The sequence below is a fragment of the Panthera leo genome, chromosome E2, assembly GCF_018350215.1.
Source record: "Panthera leo isolate Ple1 chromosome E2, P.leo_Ple1_pat1.1, whole genome shotgun sequence".
Taxonomy (NCBI): domain Eukaryota; kingdom Metazoa; phylum Chordata; class Mammalia; order Carnivora; family Felidae; genus Panthera; species Panthera leo.
In genome coordinates, this window is record NC_056693.1 from 12,102,465 (window position 1) to 12,119,013 (window position 16,549).

The window sequence follows — 16,549 nt, forward strand, 5'->3', positions numbered from 1 at the left end:
ATTAGTCAGAGAAAGATAAATATCATGTGACTTCACTCATATGATGACTTTAAGACACATAACAGATGAACATAAGGGAATGGAAGCAAAAACAATATAAAAACAGGGAGAAGGACAAAACATAAGAGACTCTTAAATATGGAGAAAAAACAGAGGGTTACTGGAAGGGTTGTGGAAGGGGGGATGGGCTAAATGGGTAAGGGGCATTAAGGAAGCTACTCCTGAAATCATTGTTGCACTATATGCCAACTAATTTGGATGTAAATTTAGAAAATAAAATTAAAAAAAAAATACCTTGAGAAAAGTCAAAATGGGAGTACAACATACCAAAACTTATGGGACACAGCAAAGGAAGTTCTAAGAGGGAATTTCATAGCAGTAAGTGCCCACATCAAGAGACAAGAAAAATCTCAAATAAATAACCTAATTTTACACCTCAAGGAACTGTAAAAAGAAGGACAAAGCCCAAAGTTAGTAAAAGGAAGGAAATAACAAACATCAGAGCAGAAATAAATGAAATGGATACTAAAAAGACACATGGGGGGAAAATCAATGAAACTAAGAGCTGGTTCTTTGGAAAGGGATAAACAAAATCATCAAACCTTTAGCTAGATTCACCAAGAAAGAAAGAGGGAGGACTGAAATAAAATCAGAAATGAAAGAGGAGAGGTTATAACTGATACCACAGACATACGAAGGATCCTAAGAAACTACTATGAACAATTATATGCCAACAAATTTGACAACTTAGAAGAAATAGATAAATCTCTAGAAACACATAACCTACCAAGACTAAATCATGAGGAAATAGAAAATATGAACAGCCCAATTGCTAGTAAAGGAGATTGAATTGGGAATCAAAACTCTCCCAGCAAACAAAAATCCAGGAGTAGATGGCTTCACTGGTGAAGTATACCAAATATTTAAAGCATTCATACTTATCCTACTCAGACTTGCACAAAAAGAAATAGAAGATAAGGGAACTCTTCCAAATTCATTATAAAAGGCATTTTGTTCAAGGACAGGACTAAGAAGCTCGCATACTGCTCCGGAATCATGTGAAACACAAGCCACGTTCTAGTAGGTGGCCAACCTTCCTCCCCAGGAAGCCAAAGTTCTTCCCACGGTTCTGGAAAGGTCAGTGTTAAGAGCGCGAGGCAGTCGGGAACTTCCGTTTACAGAAGGGCGTGGCTGTAACCAGAGTCTCCTTGGGAATTCTGGGAGCGCTGCGGGCAATCGCTTCCGCTCCAGGGAAGTGCGGCTGTGGTAGGGTCTCCTCTGAGGGAGTTGAGCCCGCATTGGCGGCGATGCCTTTTCTCTTGGCCGGAGGTCAGCTGCGACAAACACGTCTTTGCCCTTCTGGAAGAGAAATCTGTAGGCAGTAGCAGAAGGTGGGTTTGGCCCCCATTTGAGTGAGCTTTCCAGGTTTATAGAGATTGCTCAGCGAGTAGCGGATCTCCTGTATTCTGTTTTCTCTGCAACTCTGCCACCTCCTTGAGTTCTCTGTTTATCCCACCGTGATCATGGTGGGGCTGATAACAGCCAATATTTATGGAGAGTCCCTGAGGACTCAGACAGTATTTCCAATTTTCTTGTGTTAACTTACTTCTTTCTCAGAACAACCCTATGATTATCCTCATTTTACAGATGGGTGATAATAGGCCAATAAGTGGCTGGGCCAGGGTTAAACCTCCGAAGCACGATTCCATGATTCCTTATGATCTTGGGCGATACTCTGCTTCCATATCACATTAAGCGGTCATGAGGCTTAAATGAGATTATATGAAAAGTGCTTGGAATCGTTCCTAGCACACCCTATGTGCCTTCTATGTTACAGAGTACAGTATAATTGTAATGTGTGGGAAATTCAATCAGTTATATTAGGAAACATAGAGAATATCATAATATTTTTAAGGCAGTAGTTCTCAAAATTAGGTGTTAGAATTACCTGGGAAATTTGGTAGAAGTAGAAAAAAAAATCCAAACCCTGTAATAGTTTCAGGAGACTGGACCTCTCTTCTTTCTTAGCTCTTTGGGTGATTCTGAGACCAAGTATGTGAATTGTGATCTTAAAGTACTCGCTTCCTCCCCACCCCCTACTTTTCTTTTTTAAAATTTAGTTCTTTTATATACCTGAAATGTTTGGATGATCTGTATGATCACCATTGTTAAACACCTAATTGACACAGATTTGATTATCATTTGAATTCAGAAATCTCCAGGGGGGGCAGGAGATATTACAATGGACTTTATTGTTTTAAAAAACTAATCTGGTAAGTCTAAACTGCCCTTTCCCTGGCTAAGTGTGCTTGCAGAGACATTTACAAATAGTTATCTGGATTTTTTTCTGTTTAAAAAAATTTTTTTAATGTTTATTTATTTATTTTTGAGAGAGAAAGAGAGAGAGAGCACGAGCGGAGAGGGGCAGAGAGAGAGAGAAAGGGAAACACAGACTCCAAATCAGGTTCCAGGCTCTGAGCTGTCAGCACAGAGCCTGACGAAGGGCTTAAATCCGGAAACTGGGAGATCATGACCTGAGCTGAACTCAGACACTAAACTGATGGAGCGACCCAGGCACTCCTGGATTTTTTTTCTCTTGAGCTTCAGGAGTATCTTACAATGAAGAGAAACTGTGAAAGCCTTATTCATAATAGCTAAAAAAAAAATATTAACAGATATCCACCCACTGTGATGTATTCATGCAATAGAACATCACTCTAATAAAAGGATCAAATGACTGATACGTGCATCACCATGAATGGATTTGAAAAACACTATGCTCCAATAACTGTAATGCAAAAGAGTACTACTGTATGATTCCATGTAATTGACATTCTAAAATGAATCGATGGTGAAAAAAAATATCGAAACAGTGGTTGCTACTGGGGAAAGGGGTAGACATTGACTGGGAAGTCTCTCGAGGGAATTTTCTGGGGTGATGTTAATGTCTTGTATCTTAATAGGACTCTGAATTGGATACAGAAGTGATAGGTAGGATATCTGGGTGGAGAGCTAAGAAATAAATATTGCTGATTTTAGAACCTAGGCTGTGAGTATATGGGTGAACACTATAATTCTTCCAACTCATCTCCACATTAAAGGGGCACCAGGGTGGCTCAGTTGGTTAAGCATCTGACTCTTGATCTCAGCTCACAGCTGGTGAGTTAGAGCCCTGTGTTGTGCTCTACACTGACAGCGAGGAGCCTGCTTGGCATTCTTTCTCTCCCTTTCTCTGTGCCCCTCCCCTGCTCGCTCTCTCTCTCTCTCTCTCTCTCTCTCTCAAAATGCAGAAACATTAAAAATTTTTTCATGTAAAAATATTGGGGGAACATAGCTTTGAAAAGTTATGAGTATGGGGCGCCTGGGTGGCTCAGTTGGTTAAGTGTCCAACTTGGGTTCAGGTCATGACCTCGCAGTTTGTGAGTTCGAGCCCCGTGTCGGGCTCTGTGCTGACAGCTCAGAGCCTGGAGCCTGCTTCAGAGTCTGTGTCTCCCTCTCTCTCTCTGCCCTTCCCCTGCTCATGCTCTGTCTCTGTCTCTCTCTCTCTCTCAAAAATAAACATTAAAACAATTTTTTTGAAAGAAAAGTTATGAGTAATTTTTGTTTTATATATATAACACACACACACATATATATACACACTCACACTCACACACACACACACACAATCCCACACAATTTGACAGAAACACATACACATAAAAGGTGCACATTGATCACAGCATGACTACCAGTGGGGCAGGAGAGAATGAGAATGTGAGTGGTAGGGGATATAATTGAATAAGTAAATGTTATTTTTAGTTTTACATTTTGTTCAGCATTTCTATGTAATTAGAATAGGAATAGGGTCTGTGGAAATTCTGTCCACATTGTTGCCAGAGACCTATAATTTTCCAGGAAGAGTCTGGAAGTGAATCACACCTGAATTTTGTGTGCCAAGTATATTGCACATGGACAGTACATTTTCTGACCATAGAAAGAACACAATCTTTTCATGTCAAAATCCTGTAGATACCATTATATTTTTTGAGTGCTTTTAATGTTGCAGAAAAGAATTCAAATGCACGGCTTATGTTTCATTCCTTTGAAACTGACTTGATTTTTAGCTTTACCTTGTATTTCAGAAATATCTCAAATGTTGACAAGCGCTTCTCCACACTCCCCTCCCCCTCTTCTCCCTCTTCCTCTCCCTCCTCCCCTTCTCCTATTTCTGTTCGTTACACTATTTAATATTGCTCACATTGAGAAATTTTGTTCATCCTCTCTTGATTGTTTACTTACTACAATCTGCTTCCTTCTGTAATCCTCTTTTTTTCTAATTAGTTTCTAAGATACACCTAACTGATGTGTTTGTATTCATTATAGACATTCTCATTATCTTCAGGCTTTTCCTTTGAGTTCTGAAAACAAGTTTATGAAACGTTCTTTTCTGCCATGTACTCATTTTCCTTTGAAGCCGATCTGATTAAAAAAATACTTTATTTTTTAGAGCAGTGTTAGGTTGACAGAAAAATTTTGGAGAAAGTACAGAGATTTACCATATACCCACCTCCCCCCTCAAACACAGCTTTTCCTATTATTGACATCTTGCATTAGTGTGGCATGTTTGTTACAGTTGATGAGCCAATATTGATATATTATTATTAACTAAAGTTCGCGGTTTACTTTAGAGTTCACTCTTCGTGTTGTACAGTTCTGTGGGTTTGAAAATTGCATAATGTCACAGGCGCCTGGGTAGCTCAGTTGGTGAAGCGTCCAACTTCGTCTCAGGTCACGATCTCACGGTTTGTGAATTCGAGCCCCACCTTGGGCTCTGTGCCGACAGCTCAGAGCTTTGAGCCTGCTTTGGATTCCGTGTCTCCCTCTCTCTCTGCCCTTCTCCCGCTCATGCTCTGTCTCGCTATCTCTCAAAAATAAATACATGTTTAAAAAAATTTTTAAAAATGCATTATGGCCTGTGCCCACCATACAGTATCATACAGAATAGTTTCATTGCCTCAAAAATAGCACTCTGTTCAACCGATTAGCCCTCCCTTCCCCTAAGCCCCTGGCAACTACTGGTATTTTTACTGTCTATACAGTTGGAATTCTATGGTATATAGTTCTTTCAAACTGGCTTCTTTCACTTAGCAATGTGCATTTAATGTTATCCCATGTCTTTTTATAACTTGATAGTTAATTTTTTTATTGCTGAATAATGCTCCATTGTTCGGATGTACCATACATCCGTATATCATTGATTTTTATGCATGCGAAAAATCACTCATATTCAGAATAATGCCCCAATCATAAATATACATGTGAAAGTATCAACAGAAAACGGACAGCTACATAATCACCACTCACACCAAGAAATGAAGCACCCCAGAAGAAGCTCCACTCTTACCCACAGCACCGTGATGCTTCCTTCTCTATCATAAGTAACCAATTACCCTAATTTTTATAGACTCCTTTGATTTTCTTTATGTTTTTACTACAAAAGTGTCCATCCTGAATAGTACAGTTCAATTTTGACTGTCTTATGAATTTTGTATAAACGGAATCATACCACACCTCCTGTTTTCTGCCTAGCTCTTTTTGTTCAACATCATATTTATGAGATTCACCCATGGTGTCGCATATAGCTAAAGTTTGTTCAATATCCTTGCTGTGTCCTGCTCCGTTGTGAAAAAATTTATTCATTCCATCATGGATAAACATTTGGAGTATTTCTAGCATATCACTATTATGGATGATACTGCAATGAAAATTCGTATACATGTCTTTTTGGTAAACACACACACACAGTACTTATGGGTATATACCTTGAGTAGATTGGAAGTTTCATAAGAAATACTTCAAATTTGGCTCTATAGTCCACCAGCATGAGATTTTTTGCTTATTGCTTGAGGTAGAGATCATTATTCCCCCCTCGACACCACCCAGTTTAACTCAGCACCACGTATGGAATACCTTCCTCGTTACCCCAGCTCTGCAGTGCCACCTTTGTTGCAAGCCTGAAGTCAACATGTGCTCTTGTGCCTAGAAAATCCAAGGGATCTAGTATAAATTATCAAAGTTAATCAGACAAGCTGGCAAGATTGAAGAATAAAGGGGCAAAAGCAACATTTAGTAGAAGTGGTTAGGGTAAGAATCATTATCTTATTGCCAGTCTCATAGCAAATGTTTTCAACTCTTCACATTGCTTTCCATGTTCGCTGTAATTTATTGCCAGTTTCCTAAATTTCTCATCATGAATGGAGGATTAATTTATCAACCTCTCTGTTTTTTGCATTCCTGGTAAGTCTGCTAGGCATGATGTGTTATCTTTTTATAAACTGTTGAATAAGTTATGGCATAGAATTTTTACATGTGTGTTTCCGATGAGATAGGCCTACCGTTTTCCATTCTAATAAAGACTGCAACAGATTTTGATCAGTGTTGGTTGGGAATTAGTTGAAAGTGTTTCCTATTTTGTTACTCTCAGGAAGAATTCTTTTTTTTTTTCTTTTTTCTTTTTAAATTTAGACCCAAGTTCGTTAACATACAGTGTAGTATTGGTTTCAGAAGTAGAATTTAGTGATTCATCACTTACATGTAACACCCAGTGCTCATCCCAAGTGCCTTCCTTAATGCCCATCACCCATTTAGCCCATCCCACCCCTCCATTAACCCTCAGTTTGTTGTCTATATATGAGTCTCTTGTGCTTTGCCGCCCTCTCTGTTTTCATCTTATTTTTCCTTCTCTTTCCCTATGTTCATCTGTTTTGTTTCTTAAATTCCACATATGAATGAAATCATATGATATTTGTCTTTCTCTGATTGACTTATTTCACTGAGCATAATACAGTCTAGTTCCGTCCACATTGTTGCAAATGGCAAAATTCCATCCACATTGTTGCAAAAAAAAAAAAAAAAAGATTTCATTCTTTTTGATTGCTGAGTAATATTCCATTGTATTCTAAGATAAGCATGGGTTCTTCCTTAAATGTTTGATAGAGTTCACTGATGACACTGTCTCAGAGAATTCCTTTGTGGATTTTTAATAAATTCCATTTCAAGTACTAGTTCTATTCAGAGTTGTGATAACTTCTTGTGTCTGTTTTGATGTGTGTTTTAAACTATGTTTTAAATTCTCTAGAAATTTATTCACTTAAGTTCTCAATTTCATTGGCATTAAGTTCACAGAGTATCCCTTCATGTCCATAAGAATGAATAGTGATGTTTCCTTTTTCATTCATTTCCTTGGTAATTTGTGATTTCTAACTGTTTTAATAATAAATCTTCACATGGATTTGTCAATGTTTTTGTTCTCATTTCAAAGAATAACCTTTTAGTCCTCTTGTACTATGTTTGTCTTCTATTTTATGTATCTGTTCTCATTTAAAAAAAATTTTTTTAGGTGTTTATTTTTGAGAGAGACAGAGACAGAATGCGAGTGGGTTAGGGGCAGAGAGAGAGGGAGACACAGAATCTGAAGCAGGTTCCAGGCTCCGAGCTGTCAGCACAGAGCCCAACACAGGGCTTTAACCCACAGACCGTGAGATCATGACCTGAGCCGAAGTTGGACGCTCAACTGACTGAGCCACCCAGGTGCCCCATCTGTTCTCATTTTTATTGTACCTGTACATTGGGAGAAGTAATTTGCTCTTTTTCTAACTTACTGAGATGGATGTTTCATTTCTTAATTTCCAGCCTTTTTTTTTACTTCCTTCATGCCTTTACTTAAAGCTTTCCTTTAATTTGATGTATTGGGTGCATCCTATGTGCTTTGATAGGAAGTATTTTTATTATCACTCAGTTAAAATACATTTTAGTTTTGTATGCAGTATTTCTTTGATCTATATGGATTTGGTTTATTTCCAAACATGGTATATAACTTAGAGTCCACTGAAAAGACAGACCACACCAGTTATTTGAAAAGAGAGAATTGGTATATGTAGGGAGTTGATGACTAGATTACTGAAAGGGAGAACAGAGGATTTTTTAAAAAAGTTTATTTGCTTTTGAGACAGAGAGACAGAGCATGAACGGGGGAGGGTCAGAGAGAGAGGGAGACACAGAATCTGAAACAGGCTCCAGGCTCTGAGCTGTCAGCATAGAGCCCGACGCGGGGCTCGAACTCACGGACCGCGAGATCATGACCTGAGCCGAAGTCGGACGCTCAACCGACTGAGCCACCCGGGCGCCCCAAGAACAGAGGATTCTAAGGCGTGGTGCAGGTAACAAGCACAACAATCAGCAACGACCCCCAGGTCTGGGGTAACAAAGTGAAGAGACAGGGATTATTAAAACTGACAAGCTTGGAGGAAGGTCCTGATATCTTGAAACTCAAACCGCCAAGGTGGGAGGAGTGTTCAGCTAGCTCTGGTTCCCGAGCTCAGTCAGAGGAAGAGTGCTGCAGTTCTAGGGCTTAGACATCTGAGGAGCAGGATGTGAGAGGCTGTTTGATAAGTGTCTGCGAGGAGCCATGAAACTGGTTGTCAGGTGTTGGGAAAGGTGCAAATTAGAGTGAGCAGCTGCTACCAGAAGGCAGTGCTGTTCCTGGAAGCCCAGAGGAAGTAGCAAGTCTCTTCCTTCTCCAGCCTTGCAGTCTCCTGTCGGTAGAGACTAACACAGAACCAGGTGTCAAAGCAGAAGGATAGGCTGCAAAGCCTCCATCCCAGCGCCATAAAACAGGGTAAAGAAGGGTGGTTTGGGAGCTGAGGGACAGTACTGTATTAGAACACACATGGGAGTTTTAAAATCATCTTTTTTTTGTTATTGAGTTCTGGCTGAAGTTCATTACATTCAGAAAGCACATCCGGTATTATCTCAGCATTGTGAAATTTGTTGCTATTCCTTTAGGGCCCGTCATGTGATCCCTTTTTGTAAATATTTTATGTGTGCCTGAAAAGATGTGTATTTTGGAGCGTTTGCCAGAACGTTTTGTTCCCCTTACCCTCAAATGGGTGTCAAAAATGCTGCGGACCTTCCAGGCTTTTCAGCTATCACCCCACAAGAAAAGTCACCACAAGCGCATGACTCCCTCACTTTCTCTGAATTTTAGCCCACAAATTCTCCATCATCTTGTCTTTCGATGCCTCTTGACAGCTTTAAAAATATATCTAGGGGCGCCTGGGTGGCTCAGTCAGTTGAGTGCCCAACTTCAGCTCGGGTCATGATCTCACGGTCCGTGGGTTCGAGCCCCGCGTTGGGCTCTGTGCTGACAGCTCAGAGCCTCGACCCTGCTCCAGAGTCTGTCTCCCCCTCTCTCTGCCCCTCCCCTGCTCATGCTCTGTGTCTGTCTCTCAATAATAAATAAACGTTAAAAAATTCAATAAAAAAGTGTTATCTACCCATCATCTGCCAGAAGTTTATTCAAATGACCTGTTTTATTATTACAGGGAGTGGAAGTATATTAAAAATTTATCTATTGCATTTTAAAATTTCCCTGTCATTTTATCCAGAAAATTCACCTATTATCAGATTGATCCTCCTTAATATACAAACTATTAGGTATTTTTTAAAGCATTGTCTTTTGGGAGGGGTTGTTAAGTTAGGAATTACATGGTATTATTTCTTTTTTTAATCTTCCAAGTTTTTATTTAAACGCCAGTTAGTTGGGGCGCCTGGGTGGCTCAGTCGGTTAAGTGTCTGACTTCGGCTCAGGTCATGATCTCGTGGTCTGTGAGTTTGAGCCCCGCGTCAGGCTCTGTCCTGACAGCTCGGAGCCTGGAGCCTGTTTCAGATTCTGTGTCTCCCTCTGTCTCTGACCCTCCCCCATTCATGCTCTGTCTCTGTCTCAAAAATAAATAAATGTTTAAAAAAAAAAAACACCAGTTAGTTAACATACAGTGTAATATTAGCTTCAGGTATAGGATTTAGTGATTAATCACTTACATACAACACCCAGTGCTCATCACAAGTGCCCTCCTTAATACCCATCACCCATTTAACCCATCCCCCACCTACCTCCCCTTTAGTAGCCATCCGTTTGTTGTCTATAGTTAAGAATCTGTTTTACGGTTTGCCTCTTTTCCCATGTTCATCTATTCTGTTTCTTAAATTCTGTTTCTTAGTGAAATCATATAGTATCTGTCTTTCTCTGACTGGCTTATTTCGCTTAGCATAATACACTCTAGCTCCACACCATTACAAATGGCAAGATTTCATTCTTTTTGATGGCTGAGTTATATTCCATTGTATGTATATGCCACAACTTCTTTATCCACTCAACAGCCGATGGACATTTGAGCTCTTTGCATAATTTGTCTGTTGTTGATAGTGCTGCTATAAATATTGGGGTGTACGTATTTCCTTTGAATCGGTATTTTTGTATCCTTTGGGTAAACACCTAGTAGGGCAACTGCTGGATTACAGGGTAGTTCTATTTCTAACTTTTGTTTAGGAACCTCCATACTGTTTTCCAGAGTGGCTGCACCAGTTTATATTCCCACCCACATTGTAAGAGGGTTCCTGTCTCCACATCCTCACCAACACCTGTTGTTTCCTGTGTTGTTAGTTCGGTACCCCGCATGATTTCTTACATCGATTCTGGTCCTTTTGAACCACGGACCATTTTCACATAACGGATGTGATGAGAGAAAAAAAAAAAAAAAACAACTCTCTAAAGGCCTGAGATATAAGGGAAGCCATTTTAGATTTCTATCTAAGTCAGCCTGATTGTACATAAACTTTGTCTAAACCAAAAGCCTGATTTATGGCCCACCAAACATGCATTGTGCACCTGCTCTGTAAATGAGTAGCCTAACGGAAAACCATCTTGTCCTTAAGATAGCCAGCAGTGCTCCTTCTCCCTGCATTCCTTGATGTTAAAACTTGTGACTCCTGCATACATGTTAATCTATAACCTGTTGAGCTTTTATAAGATGTAAAAAAAGGTATACACTCCTTTGAAAACTGTTCATTCTCCAGAACACATTCTTCCCTGTGAAGAGTGTTTCCCGGGCAGCTGTCCTAACTTGGGCTTAAACAAAACTCTCTTTCTTGCTTATACAGATTGTAAAAGGTGTCTTCATTTGGTATTTACACCTGTCCTGTCATTTTTCCTTCACTCCTCAGTGACAGTACTCGCCCAACATTTGAGATAGTTTCAGGTGGACATTGTCTTTGACCTCATTAAGCTGTTTTTCAGCACCACACTGTACTTATTATTGCCAAAAATCTAGGCCTTAACTTATACTTTACAGAAAACGTTGGCATCAGGACAACACATGCCAGAAGAGTCATTAGACGAATCCAGAATGTGAGCAATCCTACATGCCAACCGAGTTACTATTTCAGCAGGTCAAGGGCACACAAAAAAGAAGGGGAGCTGTTCTAGATGATAAGAGGCTCAAGTGACATAGCATTGAATACAATTAATATTCCAGCATAAAGGAAAACGATAATATATTTATTCCCCAGGAGAAACCTGAGCAACTAAACTTTTTCTTCTCTTTTCTCTCTTTGCAGATTTTCTGGATTAAGCCATTATTTCATCTCCTGTCCTCCCTGAATCACGTCCTCCATAAGACAACTTACAAGTTTTTATGTCTAGAGCAGGGAGAAGATCAGTGATGTGATGCCAGAAGCTTAAAGAAGAAAAATACTTCAAGATTTTATAAAGGTTTCCAATGTTTGTCTCTGTCAGTATAGCTCCTCCCATTTGCCTTATGACTCACGTTTCATAATCAGCAATTAAAGCCAAGGAAATGTGGAAAACATTTGTTGCTTCTGCTTTATGGCCTGATCAATCAATGGTTGCATCTGCTTCTTGTGGATTCTTGGCATCCACGTCCATTCTTGTGGATCTTGCAATCAACACTTCAGGGTAGGTAGCACTGTCGGTTCTAGACGCATGCACGCCCATATAGACTAAAAAAGGCAATCCAGTCAAAGTAAGGTTGAGACTCTATTTGTCAAATTCAATACTCTGTATAGGTCAGTACAATGTCCTTTTAGTATCTGCATTCCGCTCCCCACCCCCACCCCCACCCCGCCATCCCTTCCTTTCCATAATCCCCTCCCCTCTACTCTTTCTCCAGTTCACTGGTCTCTAGGAGGTAGCTTCTTAGAATAGCTCCATAGTTTGCTTTGGTTGAGTTTTTTCTTAGTTTTTGTCACTTAGTTTGGAAGAAAAAAAATTTTTCAAGAAAACGACGGGGGAGGGGGCGGCCAAGCTCCACTAACGGTATAGAATTAATTCGTACTGACTATCCAAAAGAGAATACCGCCTGTCCAAATACTGACTATCCCAAAGAGAGAGGAGAGCCTTGAGGAAAGGCCACTCCGCAGGAGGTTCCGGGATTTGCAGTCCACCGATGCACAAGGCCAGACGCATTACGCTCCCGAAAGACGCCTCGCTTGCATGGTTGGCTGGAGATAATACAGAAGTACATCAAGGAGTTCTGTACCTGTGGCAGCATTTCGGGGTTACGGAACTCGCTCCGACCCGCAGGCTCCGAAATACAATCCAGCCTCTCGCTGGGACAGCCGATACTTCCACCCTAGGAAGGCGACGAGGCGGCCTGGGAATTCTGGGAAGTGTAGTCCCGGAACTCAGTGAGGCTGGATAACTTCCGCCGCAGGCGGCCAAGGCGGCGTCCCTGCTCCCGCCGGGAATTCTGGGAAGCGTAGTCCAGGGTGGGGGGTTTCTGTAGGCAGAGTCGCTTCCGCTCCAGGTACGCGAGGCCGCGGCCTTCGTTCCTCCGCGAAAGGTGAGCCCCTGCCTCCCCGGGGGCCCTCCCCGCGGCCGCACTGACCTGGCTTCCCATTGCCTTGGCCCACGGTGACCAGGCTCTGGACGCTGGGGAAGAGAAGCCGCCTGCGGCCAAGGGCGGGGTTGGTGTTGCCTTTGAATGAGCTCTGTGGACTGCGGGGCGGTGGGCGCATCCCCCGGCTCGGGGCCGGGCCAGGCTCCCACCTCGCCGGGGGTGAGGGTCTCCTCTTGGCTCTGCGCCTCCCCGTCCTTTCCCCGACCACCAGCCAGTGCTGCCGCATCCCCGCGGTGGAATATTCGGAGAATTTCTGTGCGTCCCTGCCTCTCTTTCCAATTCTTTAAGTGGATATTAGCGTCTACCTAATAGAGTTATTTTGCGAGTTAAGGGAGGACGGAGAAGTGAAGGACTTAGAGCCTGGCTTGGGGTTTAAAAAAAAAAAAAAAAGTCCCCTGTTAGCAGTACCTTTTGATTTCTCAGTCTCCTGAAAGCTTCTGTGAGCCTGGGATGGGGTCAGAGCTCCGGCTCCTGGCCTTTCTCAGATCCCTGAAGAAAGCGAAGCTGCACCCAGATTCCTAATTGTTTGTTTTTAATCTAAATGTAGGTTTTTGTAGGGGTTATTCCCGGATGTTGTCTGCACTGTCCACTGTAATGTACATGGGAGTTCTGATGAAGTTGTGATTTCTCTGAGCCTCCTTTCCTTCCGCAGCCTGGACATCGTTGAAAAAGGCTGCTGGGAGGGGGGAAATGACGCTTTGCCTCCTGGAAGAAGAGCCTCGCCTGAGTAGGACTTAGCATCTTTCTTCCTCTTAGGTTATCTCCTCTCAGGGGAGAAGATATTTCCTTTACGCACCTGCAAATTCTACCAGGAACACGCCCTGACTTTTGTTTAAATACAGGAAGGGGTGGGGGAGTACTTGGGCACGAGTCATAAGGATTGCACTTACTTTTTAAAAAGTTTTTATTTATATTCCAGTTCGTTAACATACAGTGTAATACTAGTTTCAGATGTACAGTATAGTGATTTGACATCCAACACCTGATGGTCATCACAAGTGCCCTCTTTGGGGGCGGCTTGGTGGTTCTGTCCGTTGAGCATCTGCCTCTTGGTTGCCGCTCAGGTCCTGATCCCAGGGTGGTGGGATCCAGCCTGTCTCGGGCTCTGAGCTGTGCTTGGAGCCTGCTTGAGATTCTCACTCTCTCTGTCTCTCTGTCTCTCTGTCTCTCTGCTTCCCCCCCCCCCCCCCACCAAAAAAAAAAAAAAAAAAAAAGAAAGGGAGGAAGGAAGGAAGGAAGGAAGTGTTAAAAAAATACAAGTGCCCTCCTTAATCCCCACCTCTTATTACCCATCCCTCCGCTACCTCCATTCTAGTAACCATCAGTTTGTTCTCTATAGTTGAGGGTCTGTTTCTTGGTTTGCCTCTCTCTTTTCCTTTGCTTGTGTCTTAAACTCCACACAGGAGTGAAATAACATGGTATTTGCCTTTCTGTGACTAACTTGCTTCACTTAGCGTAAGACTCTAACTGCACTCATGTCGTTGCAAATGGCAAGATTTTATTACTTTTTTATGGTTGAGTAATATTCCATCGTGTATACATATACTACATCTTCCGTATCCATTCATCAGTCGAGGGGTTTCCATAATTTGGTTGTTGTAGATAATGGTACTGTAAACATCGGGGTGCATGTATCCCTTCGAATCAGTATTTTTATATCCTTTGGGTAAATACGTAGAAGTGCAGTTGCTGGGTCGTGGGGTAGTTCTATTTAGAACTTTTTGAGGAACCTCCTTACATTTTGTACCTTGGATGCACCAGTCTGTATTCCCGCCAACAGTGTAAGGGGGTTCCCTTTTCTTCATATCTTCGCCAACAATAGTTGTTTCTTCTGCCGTTGATTTTAGCCATTTTGGTAGATGGGAGGTGGTATCTCATTGTGGTTTTGATTTGCATTTCCCTGATAAGTGTTGTTGAGCCTCTTTCCGTGTGTCTGTTGGCCATCTGACTGCCTTATTTGGAGACTTGTATGCTCATGTCTTCTTCCCATCTCTTAACTGCATTCTTTGTTGTTGGGTGTTGATTTGTAGAAGTTCTTCATTTATTTTGGATATTAACCCTTTATCAGATACGTAATTTGCAAATATCTTCTACCATTCTATAGGTTGCCTTTTAGTTTTGTTGATTGTTTTCTTTGCTGCGCAGAGCTTTTTATTTTGATGTAATCCCAGTAGTTTATTTTTTGCTTTTGTTTCCTTTACCTTAGGAGACATGTCTAGAAAGAAGTCGCTACAGCCACTGTCAAAGAGGTTACTGCCTGTGTTCTCCTCTAGGATTTTGATGCTTTCCTCTCTCCCATTTAGGTCTTTCATCCATTTTGGATTTGTTTTTGTGTATGATGTAAGAAAGTGGTTCAGTTTCATTCTTTTGCATGTTGCTGTCCAGTTTTCCCAACGCGATTTGTTGAAAAGATCGTCTTTTTCCCATTGGATATGCTTTCCTGCTTTGCCTAAGGCTAATTGACCCTATAATTGTGGGTCCATTTTTGGGTTTTCTGTTCTGTTCCATTGATCTTGGTGTCTGTTTTTGTGCCAGTACCATACTGTTTTGATTACTGCAGCTTTGTAATTTAACTTGAAGTCTGGAATTCTGATGCTTCCATCTTTGCTTTTCTTTTTCAAGGTTGCTTTGTCTACTCAGCGTCTTTTGTGGTTCCATATACATTTTAGGATTGTTTTCTCTAGCTCTGTGAAAAATGTTGGTGGTGTTTTGCTAGGGATTGCATTAAATGTGTAGATTGCTTTGGGTAGTATTGACATTTTAACAGTATTTGTTCTTCCAACCTATGAGCATGGAAAGTCTTTCCATTTCTTTGTGTCCTCATCAATATCTTTCATCAGTGTTTTCTAGTTTTCAGAGTACAGGTCTTTCACCTCTTTGGTTATGTTTATCCCTAGGTATCTTATTATTTTTGGTGCACTTGTAAATGAGATTGATTCCCGCTGCTTCATTATTGGCGTATAGAATGCAGCAGATTCTGTTTTTTTTAATCCGGTGACTTTACTGACTTTGTTTATCAGTTGTAGCAGTTTTTTGGTGGATTTTTTTTTTTTGGATTTCCTATATAGAGTATCATGTCATCTGCAAATAGTGAAAGTTTCACTTCTTCCTTGCCGATCTGGATGCCTTTTATTTCTTTTTGTTGTCTGATTGTTGAGGTTAGGACTTCCAGTACTATGTTAAATAACAGTGGTGAGAGTGGACATCCCTGTCTTGTTCCTGACCATAGGGGAAAAGCTCTCAACTTTTCCTCATTGAGGATGATATTAGCTGTGGGCTTTTTGTATATGCCCTTTATTATATTGAGGTGTTCCCTCTAAACCTATTTTTTTCAGGTTTTTTTTTTTTTTTAATTAAGAATGGATATTGTACTTTGTCAAATGCTTTTTCTGCATCTATTGAAAGGGTTGTATGGCTCTTATCTTTTCTTGTATTAATGCAGTATACCACATTGATTTGTGACTATTGAATCACGCTTGGAGCCCAGGAATAAATTCCACTTGATTATGGTGAATGATTCTTTTAATGTGCTATTGGATCCGATTTGCTAGTGTTTTATTGAGAATTGTCACATCCATGTTCATCAGGGATATAGTTTTCTTTTTTAGTGGAGTCTTTTGTCTGGTTTTGGTATGAGGGTAATGCTGTCCTCATAGAATGAATTTGGAAGTTTTCCTTCCTTTTTAATTTTTTGAAATAGTTTGAGAAGAATAGATATTACCTCTTCTTTAAATGTACGGTAGGATTCCCCCTGTGAAGCCATCTGGCCCTGGACTTTTGTTTGTGGGGAGATTTTTGATTGCTGATTGAAT

The 16,549-nt window shown here is 41.0% G+C and overlaps 2 protein-coding genes and 1 long non-coding RNA gene across 5 annotated transcripts in view; 2 read left to right on the forward strand and 1 right to left on the reverse strand.

Moving 5' to 3' along the window:
• ZNF229 (zinc finger protein 229) overlaps nucleotides 1-11,687 on the forward strand; it is a 59,720-nt gene extending 48,033 nt beyond the window's left edge. For 2 of the 3 annotated variants that reach the window (XM_042920903.1, XM_042920905.1), the window contains exon 5: nucleotides 11,437-11,687. In XM_042920903.1, the coding sequence (XP_042776837.1) occupies nucleotides 11,437-11,541 (105 nt within the window). In that variant the 3' untranslated portion in view covers nucleotides 11,542-11,687. Of the gene's footprint in view, nucleotides 1-1,138; nucleotides 1,392-11,436 lie in introns of those variants that run through there. The other variant, XR_006197479.1, reaches the window with a different exon arrangement.
• LOC122209173 lies at nucleotides 11,349-12,480 on the reverse strand. The gene is made up of 2 exons (XR_006197480.1): nucleotides 12,378-12,480; nucleotides 11,349-11,838 (listed from the first exon to the last, which is right to left on the reverse strand). It is a non-coding gene; the product is annotated as an uncharacterized LOC122209173 (long non-coding RNA).
• A 157-nt stretch (nucleotides 12,481-12,637) lies between these two features.
• The window catches only part of ZNF112 (zinc finger protein 112), a 32,154-nt gene continuing 28,242 nt past the window's right edge, over nucleotides 12,638-16,549 (forward strand). Inside the window, exon 1 of the mRNA XM_042918686.1 lies at nucleotides 12,638-12,680. The gene's annotated coding sequence lies outside the window, so the exon portion shown is untranslated. The remainder of the gene's footprint in view (nucleotides 12,681-16,549) is intronic.